This window comes from Gordionus sp. m RMFG-2023, chromosome 5, assembly GCF_954871325.1.
Source record: "Gordionus sp. m RMFG-2023 chromosome 5, tfGorSpeb1-WG-v2, whole genome shotgun sequence".
NCBI classification, from domain to species: Eukaryota; Metazoa; Nematomorpha; class Gordioida; order Chordodea; family Parachordodidae; genus Gordionus; species Gordionus sp. m RMFG-2023.
This window is the reverse complement of record NC_088779.1, coordinates 271,534-288,463: the sequence shown is the minus strand read 5'-3', so window position 1 is coordinate 288,463 and position 16,930 is coordinate 271,534. Positions and strand designations below refer to the sequence as shown.

At 26.4% G+C, this 16,930-nt stretch overlaps 1 protein-coding gene and 1 long non-coding RNA gene across 2 annotated transcripts; one reads left to right on the top strand and one right to left on the bottom strand.

The window, feature by feature from the left end:
- Positions 1–11,601: 11,601 nt before the first annotated feature.
- On the bottom strand, positions 11,602–12,909 carry LOC135929726 (homeobox protein 3-like). The gene is made up of 11 exons (XM_065466430.1): positions 12,804–12,909; positions 12,715–12,753; positions 12,588–12,653; positions 12,452–12,532; positions 12,265–12,405; positions 12,160–12,219; positions 12,027–12,107; positions 11,905–11,982; positions 11,769–11,864; positions 11,671–11,725; positions 11,602–11,630 (listed from the first exon to the last, which is right to left on the bottom strand). The coding sequence occupies exons 1-10, from the start codon at positions 12,907–12,909 to the stop codon at positions 11,718–11,720; spliced, it is 756 nt and encodes a 251-aa protein (XP_065322502.1). The 3' UTR covers positions 11,602–11,630; positions 11,671–11,717.
- A 3,252-nt stretch (positions 12,910–16,161) lies between these two features.
- LOC135930480 (uncharacterized) lies at positions 16,162–16,555 on the top strand. Its single transcript, XR_010572783.1, has 3 exons — positions 16,162–16,302; positions 16,343–16,450; positions 16,494–16,555. It is a non-coding gene; the product is annotated as an uncharacterized LOC135930480 (long non-coding RNA).
- Positions 16,556–16,930: the final 375 nt, after the last annotated feature.

Below are 16,930 nucleotides of genomic sequence, written 5' to 3'. Positions count from 1 at the left end.
TATTATGAAAAAAATGTTGAAAATTGAATGCATGAATATTACACGAAAATTATTTGTTTTTTATATACCATTATGCATTATACTATAAGAAGGTTTCGATACTAAAATAAATAATATAAGAATAAATGATGATTTATAACTCGTCATATATTTATTATACGATGGGTTCTAATTGAAAAAAAGTCTGAGACTGTAATAATATTTTCAAATTGATTAGGGATAAAAAGATCTTAAATAATATTGTATACCAGGCACACGAATATTTTTGTTTTCTAAAATATAAAAATGAATGAATTTTAAATATTTAATATCATAGTTATGTAAAAAAATATTAATTAATTTGTTAAAAGCAAAGATCTTAATTAGCACAGTTAATTATATATTTTTTTTACCGAAAGATAATATTAAGGTCCCATTTACAGGTTCTATATTTGATTAATGACATATATGAATCTTAAATTATGTTCGGATGATAAAATAATTCATTTGATGTTATTTTTAAAAAAAATAATGATATATGTTTATCAATGAAATTTTCGTCAATTTTAATAAATAAAATAATAATACTATATACCTAGTAGTCTTTCTAACTCTTTTTTATTTTTTCGAATTAATTTTTTTAAAATTAACTATTTAAAAATTACCGAAGTAATTTCCTCCTTTAATCACAATTTACATGAAAATTTTTTTGAATTAATAAATATATGAAGGTAAAATTACTTGTAGTAAAATCCAATATTTTTTCAGTTACTATATTAAAAATTAAGATATATCCTTTATTATCTGCAAAAATCAAGGATAGGTCTAAAAAACCGATGCGTGTTCTAAACCGCTAAACAAAAATAGCTAGAATATTTTTTTTATATATGCTTAATTTTTTAAAAAGATGATTGATAATTAATAAATGATGAATGTTAGAGAAGATAATTTTCCTCAATATATGGATGATTAGATTCAAATTAAGAATAATAAATTTATCTTCCCCAATTTTATCAATTATAAGAAAAAACTTAATTGGAATATACTTTCCCAAATATCAAAATTATTAACAATTATAGAAATAAGCTTGAATAATTATAAAAAAACTAAAAATAAAAAAAAAAGCATTTTTTTAACATATATTAAGTCTTATGCTATATGTGGAAATAAAAAAAAACTGTAAAAAATATTCTTTTACAAATATATAACATATGTGATATAGATAACGCCGACATACAATCCTGATATAAAGTTGACGTAATAAAAGAAAATTATAAACGTCATTGACTAATAAAAAGTAGTAGCCTTTCTTGGCTTTTTAAATTATCATAAAAATTTATAAGAGATCTACAATAGGAGTGCTAAACTACACAAACAACACGAAAAAGGTACTATGTGAACGACTGGAAAAGGTTATCAGAATATAAAAAATATAATAAATAAACAGAGATATCTTAGTTCCCTCTAATACAGATAAACTAGTACGAATATCAACGCGCCAAAATATATGCAAGAGATAATAATTTTTCATATATTGATTGGGATAAACGCCGTATCGCACATTCCTTCCAAACGTGAGCAATCCGGAATCTACAGTCTTAATATTTACCAAGACTTGTCAAAAATTACAAATAATCAGTTAATATAATAGGCACTTGAACTAGGAAATTTATAATAAAATAGGGGGCTGGAAGTGAAAATAAATGTACAATAAAGTTAAGCATAGAACAATTAAAAAAACTCTAGAAAAATCAAAATGATCCGAAAGCAATGCTAAAATATTGTAGAATTGACAGAAATATATCTATATCTGCTTGCGCCATATATTGAATTAACTATTTAAAATTGAATTGGAAAACGTAAATACAGGAAAAATATTTGTCATAATAAAGAAGCAATATAATTGGAAAAATTCTGCATGCAGGTAAAAGAAAAAACATATAAAAAAATGATATAACACATTATAAAAATTATCTTAAAAAATATATTAAAAAAAAATTATATAACACATTATAAATTTTCTCAAAATAATAAAAAATATAACATTTAAAATAAATTATCTTAAAAAAATATATTAATAATATAACACTTCTGAAGTTAATCAAGTGGTTACTCAAGGCTTGATATATATATATATCAAAGATAAGGAAACAGATTGATACCGATCCGTAAATATTTATTAAAATAAAAAAGGTTCTTAATAAATTTATATAAAATTTGGTATTATTGTGCAGTGTTGCTAAACAGCTGGGCCGATTTTTAAAAATGATTCGATTAAGATTTTAGGCAAAATAATATATTCTAAGCCCGATATAACCAGTTATTTAAAACAGCGGTGAATATTTTAGAAATATAAAGAAAATACTGAGATAACAAAAATTTTGATAAGCCAACAAATTAACCGTAATCTTTAGGATCTTAAATCAAGATTTCATGATATTTCCCCTGGGACTGGTTCAACAAAAATTACGAATGCTGCAATAAAAAACATAATTTATTCTTTCTAGACTATTTATAGCTATGTTTTCATACACCATCCAAAAAGATCCTGAATTAAATAAAATTACGAAATTTAAATACAAAAATACGCGATAAACATCACCCGAATTAAACGAAGTAAAATCTATTATGGTGGATATGATGCTTGATTATATTTCAGATAAATATAATAAAAGTGAGATGCCTTTTATTTTGTCTTAAGGCTGATGTGACAAAAGATGCATCAGGTTTTGAAAACTGAACATAATTATATATATTTTTTTCTGGAGAAGTCCAAGAAAATTTAATAGGGATTATTAATTTACAGTGTCTTTCTGCTGAAAGCATTACTAATTGCATTTTAAAGCAACTAATGAGTTTATATTAATTCAACGAATATGATAAACCAGGTATATGATGGTGCAAATGTTATGTCTGGCCGAAATGTAGGAGTGCAAACCCTACTTCAAAAAAAAATTAATAAAAAAGTTCCTATTATACATTGCTACAACAACATGTTGCATCTTGTGGTTCAAAATTGGTATGTAATAATGTTATCATTTCTAATTTCTTTGATTTATTCAATGCATTGCATAATTTTTAGGCGGTTTAACGTATCCTGTAAATATGCAGGCCACACTTAGACTTTTTGACTAGATGTGGAATGGTCATTTAGAAACATCTCGCATCTTTTATGTTAATTTTGAGGCTATTGGTGAAGTATTAGTTTACTTTTCTAATAGAACTTTTAATTCAGAGGTTAGCACTCATGATTCTCTAAAAGTCTATGGTCTTTTATCTCAATACGTTAATATAAATTACATTATATAAGCCATTATAATTTATGAGATAATAATAACAATAGATCCACTATGTATCTACAGTCAGTAGGTACTTATCAAGTGGATGTAAAAATTGTATTGATTCCACTATCAATATATTCAAAAAATATAAGAAGCAATAATTCTATTGATTTGATTAGAATAAAGGCTGAAAAACTTTCAACAAAATTTAATCTCACTCCCCACAAATCATCAAGCGTATATAAATCGCCTTCAAGGTATTTTTGCAACCTTTTATAATTTATAAAACAATGGAAAAAAAATAACATGTTGATATATAATATCGCGATACCATCATTCTTGAAACTGGTCAGAACCAGTTTCAAATTTCAAATACAATATCAAAATAAGGTATAATATATCAATATAAAAAAAAGGACGATAGAAAAACAAAAGAAACAAGTGGAGAAAAACTTAAAGAAAAGAAAAGTTACATGTGGCAAAAGGAGGGGGGAGGTAGAACATAACACTCCTCCCCTCTTAAATACGGCTACCCGGCCGTCGGCGCCCATTTCATTCTTAATTCCTGCAAAAAAAATAACAAGACGGCATTCGCCGCACCGCTGGTTTAGAGCGGATTTAATAACGAAGGTAGATCCTAAGTCAATAAAATAAATAAAACAACATTCGCCGCACCGCTGGTTCAGAGCGGATAAAAAAACGACTAATAATAAAAAAAAGGGATTTGTAACAGGTGGAAGACCACAAAAAAATAAATAATCAATATATATAAAATCAAAAAAAAAGAAAGGTGTTTTTGTGGGAATACGGTATTTTCCTCCCCTCTTAAATACGGCTATCCCGGGGTGGTAGGTTGTTGAATTTGTTTTTACGCTCTTCTTCTTGATTTTCGGGTTCCCGTCGAAGTCGGATATCTCGGCGATGGTATCGTCTGGCTTTTTGAGCTGTTTCCACGTAATAAACGACAGATCCTATAACCTCTATTATAGTTCCTTTTTCCCATCGTGGGTTAGGAATGCTTGGGGGTGTTCGCACCCATACTAGATCCCCATTCCTTAGATGAGCTGAACCGAGTAGTGTGTGGTGTGAAATGCTGATTTTTCATGGAGGAGGACTAATGGTCGTCTGATCTTGCGTCCTAGATATAGCATGGCTGGGGTTTGCTTCGTGGTTGGATGTGGAGTGTTTCTATAGGCTATTAGGAAGTTGGTAAGGTGGGTTTGAATTTCTGTTCGGGGAAATCCTCTTATAGCATTTTTAAAGGTTCGTACGAATCGTTCCGCTATTCCATTCCTTTGGGGGGAGTACGGGGGGGTGTAGATGTGGGTTATTCCATGGCGTTCACAATATTGGTTGAATTCGTGGCTGACAAACTGGGGTCCGTTGTCGGTTATGAGGTTTCGCGGATAGCCTAGGTGATTAAAAATGCATTCTAACGCTGTTAGGAGTCCCTTGGATGTAGTGTTATTCAAGCGGGCTATTTCTGGCCATTTGGAATAGGCATCTACTAGAATTAGCCAATGTATTTGATGTATGGGTCCAGCGAGGTCGACGTGTACCATTTCTCCCACTGTGCGGGCGACGGGCCAGTGGTGTAGTAATCTCTGGGGGAAGTTTTCTTTGTATAGTTGACAACGGTTGCATATTTCACTGATTTTTGTGATATCCTTATTTAATTGGGGCCACCAGACATAAATCCTTTCGGTTCCCTTCATTCGAACAATTCCCGGGTGTCCACTATGAATCTCTTGTAAGATAGCGGGTCGTAAGGTTTTGGGAATGATTAATCGGGTTCCCCGGACAATTATCTCCCCGTCTATTGACAATTCATCTTTTGTTCCAATATTCTTGTAGTTCGGTGGTTATTATCTGGGGGGGGGCAGCCATTTCGTATATTTTCTTTGATCTGTGATAATTCTGGGTCTTGCATTGTTATGGATTCTATTTTATCTCTAGTGAAGGGTAGGTCTTTAATACGGGTCTGTAGAATTTGGTTTACCTCGGTTTCATCTTGATGGTCGATGTTAGAAAGCGGTAGTCGGGAAAGAGCGTCGGCATTCATATTTGTAGGCCCTCTTTTGTATTGGATGTTGAAATTGAAGCCCGATAATGTTACTCCCCATCGTTGTAATCTTGCGGAAGTCATGGTTGGGATCCCAATTTTTTTTCCATATATGGCTAGTAGGGGCTTATGGTCTGTGTTTATGATGAATGGTCTTCCTAGCAGGAATTGTCGGAATCTCTTAACGGCAAAAACAATGGCCAAGGCTTCCTTCTCTACGGTGGAATAGTTAATTTCGGCCTTCGATAACGTTCGGGAAGCATAGGCTATAGGTTTCTCGATATTGTTATCCCATAGATGTGATAGAACGGCTCCTAAACCATAAGCGGAAGCATCACAAGATAGAGTGAGGGTGGTTTCGAGGTTGTAGTTGCAAAGGATTTGGGGGGAAATCAATAGGGTCTTGATGGAATTAAAACTGTCAGATGTGGTTTGGCTCCAGTTAAACTTTACCCCTTGGTGTAATAGATCGTATAACGGTTTAGCTATGGTAGACATGTTTGGTATAAATTTTGCATAATATGTAACGAGACCAATGAAGGATCGCACTTCGTGAACGTTTTTTGGAACGAGACAATTTTTGATAGATTCTGTTGTTCTAGGACTAGGAGTTAACCCGTCTGCATTAATGATGTGGCCCAAATATTCCACTGAGGGTTGCGCTAATTTGCATTTTTTTAGATTTATTCTTAAATTAAAATCATCCAATCGTGTGAAGAGCTGATGCAAATTGAACCAGTGTTCCGCCGGAGTTTTCCCTGATACTAGAATATCGTCTAAATAAGTGACGGTCTTTTTTAGACCGGCTGTTACAATGTCCATCGTTCGTTGAAAAATTATTGGGGCGGAGGAAATACCAAAAGGAAGTCTATTAAAATTAAATAGGCCTAGGTGCAAAGGCTAACTTTAATTTTGAATATAGGCCGTGACCGCATGATGATAAGAATAAAGATAGTAAATTTGCCTCCGGTTGATGTCGGTGGATAAGCATAAAACGTTCTAGGTAATGATGATCTGTTGGTTCTTCAGTAAAAAATATCATCATGCATTTAAAGAATTGAAATGATTCCCAGCATTGGGGTAACAACGGCTTCTTATGTGGCATCTTTCTCTATAATTAAGAGAGTTTTATCGAGCACTAGAGGTTCAATGAAAGATCAAAGCAAGCAAAATTTAGTATTGATGGGTTATGAAAAAAAATTAGAAATTTATCCTTTAATTCATTTATTTAAAATTTAAAAATAAACATCGTCGTATTATAGTATTATTTTGTATGTTCATATTATAGTATTATTTTGTATTCTTATAACATTAATAATTTTTTAATTAAAATAGCAAAAAATATCTATGAATGCTTAATTATTTGTTTTATTTTTAAAAAATAATGGCCTTCATAAGTAAGCAGCTGCCCCCCCCTAACGGAAATTTTTTGGCTACCCCGATGATATTATAAATATGATAATTTCCTTCATATGAATAAATGTCATCTCTTACAATTGGGTTTCTTCTCTTGTTCTGTGTTAGAAATATATTCATTTCAAAATATATTTTTATTTTTATATTACCTAGATTAAAAGTGAGGTTTCCTTTTACCAATCCTTGAACAATAAATTATATTGTTATATATGTCTTTTATAAATTTACTTATTCCAATCCACAGATTTGAACCTTAACATTTAATATTTTTATAACATTTAGTTCAATATTTATTAAATGGTAAAATATTATATTTTCGATGAAATACTCTACAAGATTTAAATACTCTACAAGAAATATAAATATTATATTAAAATGCTAATTTGTAGAAAAATTATACCATTTAAAATGGAAGGAATATTTTCTATATATTCATAAAACAAAGTTATAAATAATTATTAGTTCAATGTTATTTAAATTAAAAAATGTGTAATGATTATACAATACATACAATCTCCAAATTTTAATTAATTTATTGATAAACCTATTGTGGCATTTATAATATCGCCATCTATAAATAAATAATATATTTGATTGCAATGACAATCATGTCTCTTAATTTAATAAATATACTTTCTTTTCTGCAAGTGATATTGACTAATAAAATAAATATTTATGAATTTGGTAATGTTTATATATCATTCGTTAAAAGGGTGGCTTACCTGAATCTCTTTTACAAATCATTATATTTTTAACTAAATAAAGATTTTTTGATGAAAAAAATTAATTAAACATGAGCATAATACATTTTCATTTTTTAATTGAATAGAACTTTAATAATATCAGAGAATATTACAATTATCCTACATCGGATTCATATATATTTACTAATTTTGCGAAAATCTTTTTATTTTGCTAACAATTTAATATTCTGGGAAATTAATGTTGTGAATAAGTTTCTCTGCTGGGAGGTTGATTATAAATCAAATTATACCTTTTCTACAAAATTTTTAGTCCTTTAATTTAAATCATTCATTACCACGCAGAAATTGAACGAAGTGCAATTTTATCACCCACCAGGAATGTAGCGTGCACCATGTACACTAATATATAGATCCTATACATGATGTATACACGTTTTATTATAGTGGACTTATTAAAACTTGGCCTATTTGAATTCAAAAATGAATGCTAGGAACAAAATTACTTTTATTAAGAAAATTAAGAAATTTGATAGACATTTTATGTGATATCTATCAGCTTAATAAAAGCAAATTTAGTTTCAACTTTGCTAATTTAAAAATAAATAAAAATAGAAAATTTACTTAGATCTCTTATATCTACACCTGAAAAAATAAATAAATATATGTAATTACTTTGATTATATTCTTAAGTTATAATATATTTGAATCTTATATTTATATAGAACATTGGAAAAATTATTATTTTATTTTTTAGTCTATAACGTGATATTGAAAATATAATAACCAATTATTTCTAAGTAAACACAAATATGTAACTTTTTATGGAGATAGTTTTTTTTAACTTTCAATTGTTTTTTAATTGAGGCAATAGAATGGTTTTATAAAAAAGGTTCAAATATATAATTTTTAATTAAAAAATATATATTGAAAATTTAGATAAAATAACACACGAAAATATCTAAAGAATAAATATTATAACATAAAAAAAAACTTATATAGAAAAATTAAAAACAATAAGTGTATGTATTTTGTGGTGTTGATTAATTTCTAATATGAATTTACAATCTATCGCATGGCGTCTAAGGTGATTTGTTGATAATGGTTTAAAAATAGTATACCCAGAAGCAAACTGATTGAATAACGAAAGTGGAGTCACCTATTAGTTGATTATTTAAGATACTAGGGTAGGATCAAGCTATTCATGACGGGAATTGTTGAAATTGAGAGTTCTGTTTATTTGCTATTATCGCTCAAGTTGAGGTAAGCGAAGGAATGAAGAATTCAAGATCCCAGTCTTTTTGCTTTGATGAGTCTTAGATATAAGGTTGATGTCCCAATAATTAAGGCTTTATTCTTTAAACATTTATTATCAATTGAAATGATTTGGCAAATGATGTGTTTTACGAATTATTTAGGAGATATGGAAGAAATAAGTGTAATATTTAATGCTTGTCTCGGCCTCTCTTGTACCTGACTTTCCCTGGGATTCCTAATCCTCCAGATTTGCAAGGAAGAGTTGCCTGAAGCCAGTAGTTAGAAGCGAATTTAATATTTAATAACCTTACATTATCATTTTTAAAATGTTTTGTTTATAGTTTTTAAAAGAGTTTCAAATGCGTAACCAATTTGTGGAATTAAAAGAGCATTTGTGAAGATAAAATAAGCTTGATTGGTAGTATGAGGAATAATGATTGTAGATGATTATTTAAAAATTTGAAAACTCTCTGTGCCTACTAACGGGCCTCCTAATATAATAAAATATTTATATGATGATTTATAATTTAAGTAATAATTTTTTTATTTGCACATATCCTTTATTGCGTTTTTTTTTCTGTTGATGGTTGTAATTAGATATAAAGTAGGATGGTTTGGAATATTAATATTTTAAATGATTGTTGTATATTTTATAATTTAATTTTTCTTTAACATATCATTTTTATTCAAACTTAAGATGATATAAAATTCTTATTTTAAATAGATAAAAGATTGTCTGAAAGAGATCGATTATATTGTATTAAGATAATAATTAAGAAGAGAGTCTCTTTATATTGTGAAACTTAAATTACAATAACTGGAAAAATCAACTAGCTGTGTCCTGACGTTAAAGCGGTGACATAACATTTAAGAAAATCAGATTCAAAAATTTAAAAAAAAATTAAAGTAAAAAATATATTAAAATAGAGGTTAATTATGATAAAATTAATTAATTTAATTAATGATATTAAATTAGAAAAATTTGAGCATTTACAAAATATTTTTATGAAAAGCTAATCCTTTTTTAAAAGTGATTACAACGTAAGGTTAGGGGTCCACCAGCATTTATAAAGTTGATGATTTTACTAAAAAAAACGTTTTGTAAAACTAATAAAACCAATAAAACCAGGAATTTTATTGGTTATACGAGGAGAGAAAATAAGATATAAAATCAAATCTGTTAATTGAAGATCAGAGACTTTACTGGTGGATCAATATAAGTAAATATCCATGTTTGCACTACCTCGAAGGTTAAGATTTATTTTGGTGTTAGATTTTTATCCAAATAAAACTCGTGAATTAGTTCACTTCCTTTTGCAAAAAGAGCATTAAGCATATTATCCCTTTACGCTCTAATCACCCAAAAATCATTGGATATGGTGTTGGGAATATTGAAAAATACTCACAAGATATTTTATATGATATAAAAATTCATATGGCATATATATTTGAATCATACCAAATATAAATAATCATAGGGAAAGTAATCAGCAGAAATAATGATTTAAATAAGGCTACATACAATTTTATATAAATATTCAAAAAGTGAAGAAAGATTGTCTGGAAATAGGAATCTTATCAGGTCACTTAAAAAGATAGTTACAATGAGAATATTTATGTTAATTAAATATTAAATACCTTTCTGCTGTAGGAGATATCCTTTAATTTCTAAAAATAATATATTTTTTAGTATATTCTAGGGATGTAGGGCCCTTATTTTAATATACTATATCACTCTTAATAACAATATATTTTGAGACTAAATATTATAATTAAGAAATTATAGGATTTAATTATAATTATGTACATTGTTCGCGAAAGGTTTTGTTTCCTAGAATAAAAAAAATTTTATGTATGATATTCTTCATTGACAATATAAGTTTGAATTTAGGTGTATGAAAATGATGGTTATAATCATTTTACAGGCCACAACTATGGTTTATATTTAGAATTATATATTGCCTATAGTCAGTGGCGTAGCTAGGAATTTTCCTTAGAGGGGGTCCATTTATAAAAGCCTGGGGGGCTTCGCCCCCCAGACCCCCTTTTACGGGCCTTCGGCTCTTTTGCCCGGCCTTCGGCCGGGTTTATCTTAAAAATCATATTGGTTTTTCTTATAATATAAAAGTCCTAGAATTATTAATTATTTTAATTAGTGTTGTTAAACGGCTCGACTTGAGCTGATTTTTATAAACAGCTAACTCAATATTTTTGCCAAAAAATATTGTTCAAGCCTAGAGATTTCTCGAATAATATAAAACTTGTATCTCCATGAGCAAAATTTATATTGAGTTAGCCATATCGGCTAAAATTGAGCCACTAATTTTAATTAAAATAACACATTGACACAATTTTATTGATATACGTTTCATTTTATTATACTTTTAGAAGTTATTTACAAATAAAAAGCGATTATTTAAAATATAAATATTATATTGATTTAATTATAAATATTATATTGCTTTAATTATAAATATTATATTGCTTTAATTATAAATATTATATTGCTTTAATTATAAATATTATATTGCCTTAATTATAAATATTAGTATTACACATATAAATTGCTTTAATTATAAATATTATATTGCCTTAATTATAAATGATATATTTTATAATTAGTAAACACATTAAAACTATAGATTAAAAAATAAATGTTTTTTTAAACTGTAAATTTAAGTCGATATCCTTCAAAGTGAAAAAATCAAAATTGTGTTGGCAATATTTTTTTACCAATATATGATAGATGTTTAAAATTAATATTGAGAAACCTAGGCTAATAATCATAGATGACATGTTAGCTTTGGAACCAACTTTTGATTATTATAAGTATAAAGTAATAGACTATATCACTTGTAGTAGGTGATGGTTCTAAATGATCTAGTATAATTGGTTGTCTATTATACTTTAGTTTTCTGGAGTATGTGGGAATTGCTAAGATTTTAAATAAATATAATTTAAATAAGACTAATACCTGACATGAGTGGAACTTCATTTCCATTTAAATTCTCCCTAGATTTTTTATATATCTAAAATTTTAATGTAAATATTAATAAGTAATTGTTACATTACATTTATTAGATAGTGATTTGTTGTGACTTAGTGTATTTTTTTGTTTGTTATCACTATTTTTTTTACCCCTTGGTGTGAATATTAATTGAGATATTCCTATAAAAATAAATTAAAATAAAACAACATATTAGATAACCTTTAAATTCTAAATTGATACAGCCTATAATATTTTGTTGACTACTATCATTCTTCTTCAATGTGATACTTGATATACCTAAAATTATGATATAAATATTTAAAGGTAATAGTTAACATTACTTTTACTAGGTAGAGATTTGAAGTGATCAAGTGTATTTAGCTTATTTTTATCATAATTTTTTATAGAGTATCTAGGTATTTCTAAAATTTAAATGAATACATTTAAATAAGGTCATATAAGTTCATAAAATACCTGAGGTGAGTGGTAAATTGTTGCTTATGGTATCAAGTTCATCATTAAAATTCTGATTTTCTATATTAATTGGTGATTCATTTAAATAAGGTCATTATAAAATACCTGATGTGGGTGGTAAATTGTTGCTTATGGTATCAAGTTCATCATTAAAATTTTGATTTTCTATATTAATTAGTGATTTGGTATGTTCATTTTGTTGACTATCATCATTTTTATTAAATGTAATACTTGATATATCTAAATCTATAATAAAAAATATTTAAATCTTAATAGATTATATTACTTGTACTAGGTAGTGATTTTATATGGTCTTTGGGTATATAAATGAGTGTATCAAGATCATTTTCTTCCCTCCTACGTTTGGGTATATCTTATAAATGTCAAAATATTTTGGTTAGCCAAAATTATTTAAAATAATAAATTACCCAAAGTGGTTTGTACTGGCAATTTTAATTTAGTTAAAACTATGACTAGGTGTTTAATTTTAAATTCTAAAATAAAAATAGTTAGCTATTAATTTTAAATATCTTTTATATTAAATGTTATTTTGACCTGGTGTATTTACATCATCCTTATTATTTTCAATAGAGCCTATAATGCATAAGATATTAATTAGTACACTGGATTAAATATTTTTTAACCTCGTGTATTTATATCATGCTTATCATTTTCAACAGGGCATAAATTGCATGAGATATTAGCTGGTAAATTTTTTTTGTTACTTAGTAAATATTTTCTAATGTCCATTTCCTTCAATCTTAAAGTTCGTAAATAGGAAATAACAATCTTTACTTTTTAGTCATAAATTTAATCTCTTTAATAATTTCATTTATAAAAATGCTACAAAATATAAACCAAATATATATTATTAGAAATAAAAGCAGAGAAAGTAGATTATGCACTATTTTCATATTATTATTTTCGAACCATATCTTCGATAAATTATAATAAATATTTTTTTAAATATGCATAAATAATATATTATTATATTTTATTAGATTATTATCAATGATTTTATAATAATATACAGAATAATTTATATATATATATAAGTAATAATATCCTTCCACAAACATCAAAACCAGAAAAATATAAATATTCATGGTATTTATTTGATATAAAGTCACTTTTGAGTCTTTTGAACGAATAATCTAAAAAAATTGCTCTGAGGGGGGGGGGGGGGTAGATTATGCACTTTTTTATTTCATATTATTATTTTCGAACCATATCTTGGATAATTTATAATAAATATTTTTTTAAATATGCATAAATAATATATTATTATAATTTATTAGATTATTATCAATGACTTTAAAATAATATACAGAATAATTTATATATATATAAAAGTAATAATATCCTTCCACAAACATCAAAACCAGAAAAATATAAATATTCATGGTATTTATTTGATATAAAGTCACTTTTGAGTCTTTTGAACGAATAATCTAAAAATTGCTCTGAGGGGGGGGGGGGGGTAGATTATGCACTTTTTTATTTCATATTATTATTATCGAACCATATCTTGGATAATTTATAATAAATATTTTTTTAAAAATGCATCAATAATATATTATTAAAATTAATAGATTATTATCAATGACTTTAAAATAATATACAGAATAATTTATATATATATTTAAAATTAAAAGTAATAATATCCTTCCACAAACATCAAAACCAGAAAAATATAATTATTCATGGTATTTATTTGATATAAAGTCACTTTTGAGTCTTTTAAACGAATATTCTAAAAAAAAAATTATTTGCTCTGGGGGGGGTCCAAACCCGAAAACCCCCCCCGTAGCTACGCCACTGCCTATAGTAATGAAATTTAAAAAAATACTGATGTATAAATTATTACCTATCTGTATTACTATGCTGCCATTTATAAAAGGTCCTAGATTTAATAAATATATTTATATATTAGTATCTACTAAAACTTGTAATAAATTTAAATGATAGGTAGGCAGTGATGTAGCAAGAGAGAGAGTAGGGGATACCACCTAAAATTATCATAAGATTTGATGAGTTTTATAAATACTTTTATTTGTGCTAGATGAAAGGTGGAGTTGAGGTCCCACTTGGCAACTCAACCTTGGAAATGTTGATTTTCTTCTATAATTTCTAAAAGATCTTTGGGAATTTATTCTTACATTTAGAAAGTAAAGTGACCTGAATATCATTTTCTCAAAACCTGTTATTTAAAAATTAATTAGTAATATTAAAACGCCTGTTTTCTAATTTGTTTAAGATTTTAAAAATGTCATATATTTAGAATATAGATTTTACCCAATCGTTTAATTAAAATCTCTAATTTAAAAATATAATTATTTAATTTTTTAAAATATAGTAGTTATTATATTAATCTACTTGTAGTACGACCTCGTTCTAATGCTTCTTTCACTATATATGAATAATTTTATCATATAATCATTTAAATACTTAAACGTAATTTATCACACTTTTCACATAATAAAATGATTTTAAAATATATCATCGAATTCAAAGTGGATAATGAATCACTACCCCTTGTTCTTAATCATATATTTATGATTAAACTTATATTTGAACTATAAAATTGTAGAAATTCCATATTTAGGTAGTATGATAATATAATTAGGCTTATTCAAAAAAAAATTCGAATATTCGATTCGAATAAATACGATAATGTGAATTATTTGTTTTATCCGAATAATATTTATTCGATTCAAATACGAATTATTCGAATCGAATACAAATAAGAGATTTTATTATTCTTACGAATACAAATAATCACTAATCGAAATTCGTTTTTTAATAGGCCTACATCTATGTATCATCATTCCTACTTTACTAAAAAATGTAAATATAAGCTAAAATAAAACACAACACTCTGATTAAATTCTATCTTGTGATGTTTATTTCTAAAATAAATTTGGTTAACATGAATTCAGAAATTTTTTTTTATTAGGATAGATAAACACTATAATCATAAATAAAATGATTTTCACTCATAAAAGCTTTTTATGTTAAAATTTGCATAAAATAAATAATAAATTTTACAATTTATTCACTAATTGATAAAGTTATTCTTATTAAAAATATAAAATTTTTGAATAATTATTAATTGGTAACCAGTAATCAATGTTGAGAAATTTTATTTAATTATTTTTTTTATTTGTTTGATACCAAATTAATTAATCATATTAAATTAAATAATGTATTTGGCCATAGCGAAAGTAAATTTAAAATGAAAGATATTACAAAGATAATAGTTATTGATTAATTTACCAAATACATTGTGTTAACCAGGGCAGATAATTTCTTCCAATTATTTAAAAACTAATAAACTTTGATATATGAAATTTAAAATAAAATTCTTCAATGGTTCTAAAACGTTTTTCGTATGCTAATGAAAAGTTTTAAATGCAAATTTAAATATTGACACTTCAAAATAATTTAAAAAAATTTTTATTTATAAATATTTTTATAAAAATTACTAAGATTTAATCACAAATTAATCTTAATTTTATCATGTATAAAAATATTGACACTATTATGGTAATTTATCCTGATTCTAAATTTTAATTAAATGTTAAGATAGGCATGTTTAGGCGGGATTCAACACTTTTTAAGGAGGGATTATTTTTAATAAAAAATCCAATTATTTTTATAAGAAAAAGTAATTTTTTTAGGGTCGCAAATATTATTAAGATGTTTGACTTAATGATTCTTTTCTTACACAAACATTTAAATTTATTAACTAAATAATCAAACTGAAGGTTAAATTTTAATCTTGTGTTATCTATCTAGCTATCAAACTTGTGTAAAAAAGATACAAGTCGTTATCTACCTTTAATATCAGATAAGGTATGAATTTAGTAAATTATAAGCCTTTAGAAAAATAATAATCTATGAAATGTCAACTGCATTAAGATAGAAATATACAAGGCAAGAAAATTTTTAATACATCAATTAATGGGCCAAACTTACAATTTATCAATAGATTATAAAATGCTATCTTCTTTTATTTTATGGCAACCATAATGTATATTACTTTTCGTGTATTGACTTCGCATCATCTTAGATTGGATATTTTTGCCAAGATAGATAAATCTTGATTAATAAACTACGTATCTACTGATCCAGGATAAAGCAGTAAGCCAAATGACTATTCAATTTTGTATCCCTATTTGAGGTTCCACAAGGTTACACGTTTATATCTGTGCTCTTTCAGGGCCAGCGCAAGGTTCATCTCTCAAATTTATAATCGCATAATGAATTCAGAGGTCATAATCCAAAGCAGGTTAATTATCTAGTATTATGTCTATTTTAGTTTTCAAATTTAGAAATCCAGTCAAAATTTAAATTCTTTGACTAAACTGGAACAGACTTTTGCTTTGCACTGGATAGAATTATATAATTGAATTTTTCCTTATAAATTAACTTTATTATGTTTCTTCTTTTATGATATTTCATATAAAGCTGCTTTGTATTCTTTTATTTTATATTAGCTATTTTCTAACCTTTGTAAATCAGAAATATTTTATAATTATTTAAGTACATCAATTGATTTAAAACCCCTAAATAATGTTCAATATATATTTTGGCTTCATGTAGAAATATGGTAATTTATTACAAATTAGGATTTATTAGTATTATCCGTATCATCTATTTATATATAAAATTTCATTTATATAAGTATTTTACATGTGAGTCTATATTCTTGTTCTATTTAAAAAATATACTATATGGATAATTTTTTAAAATGTTTAGTATACCTATG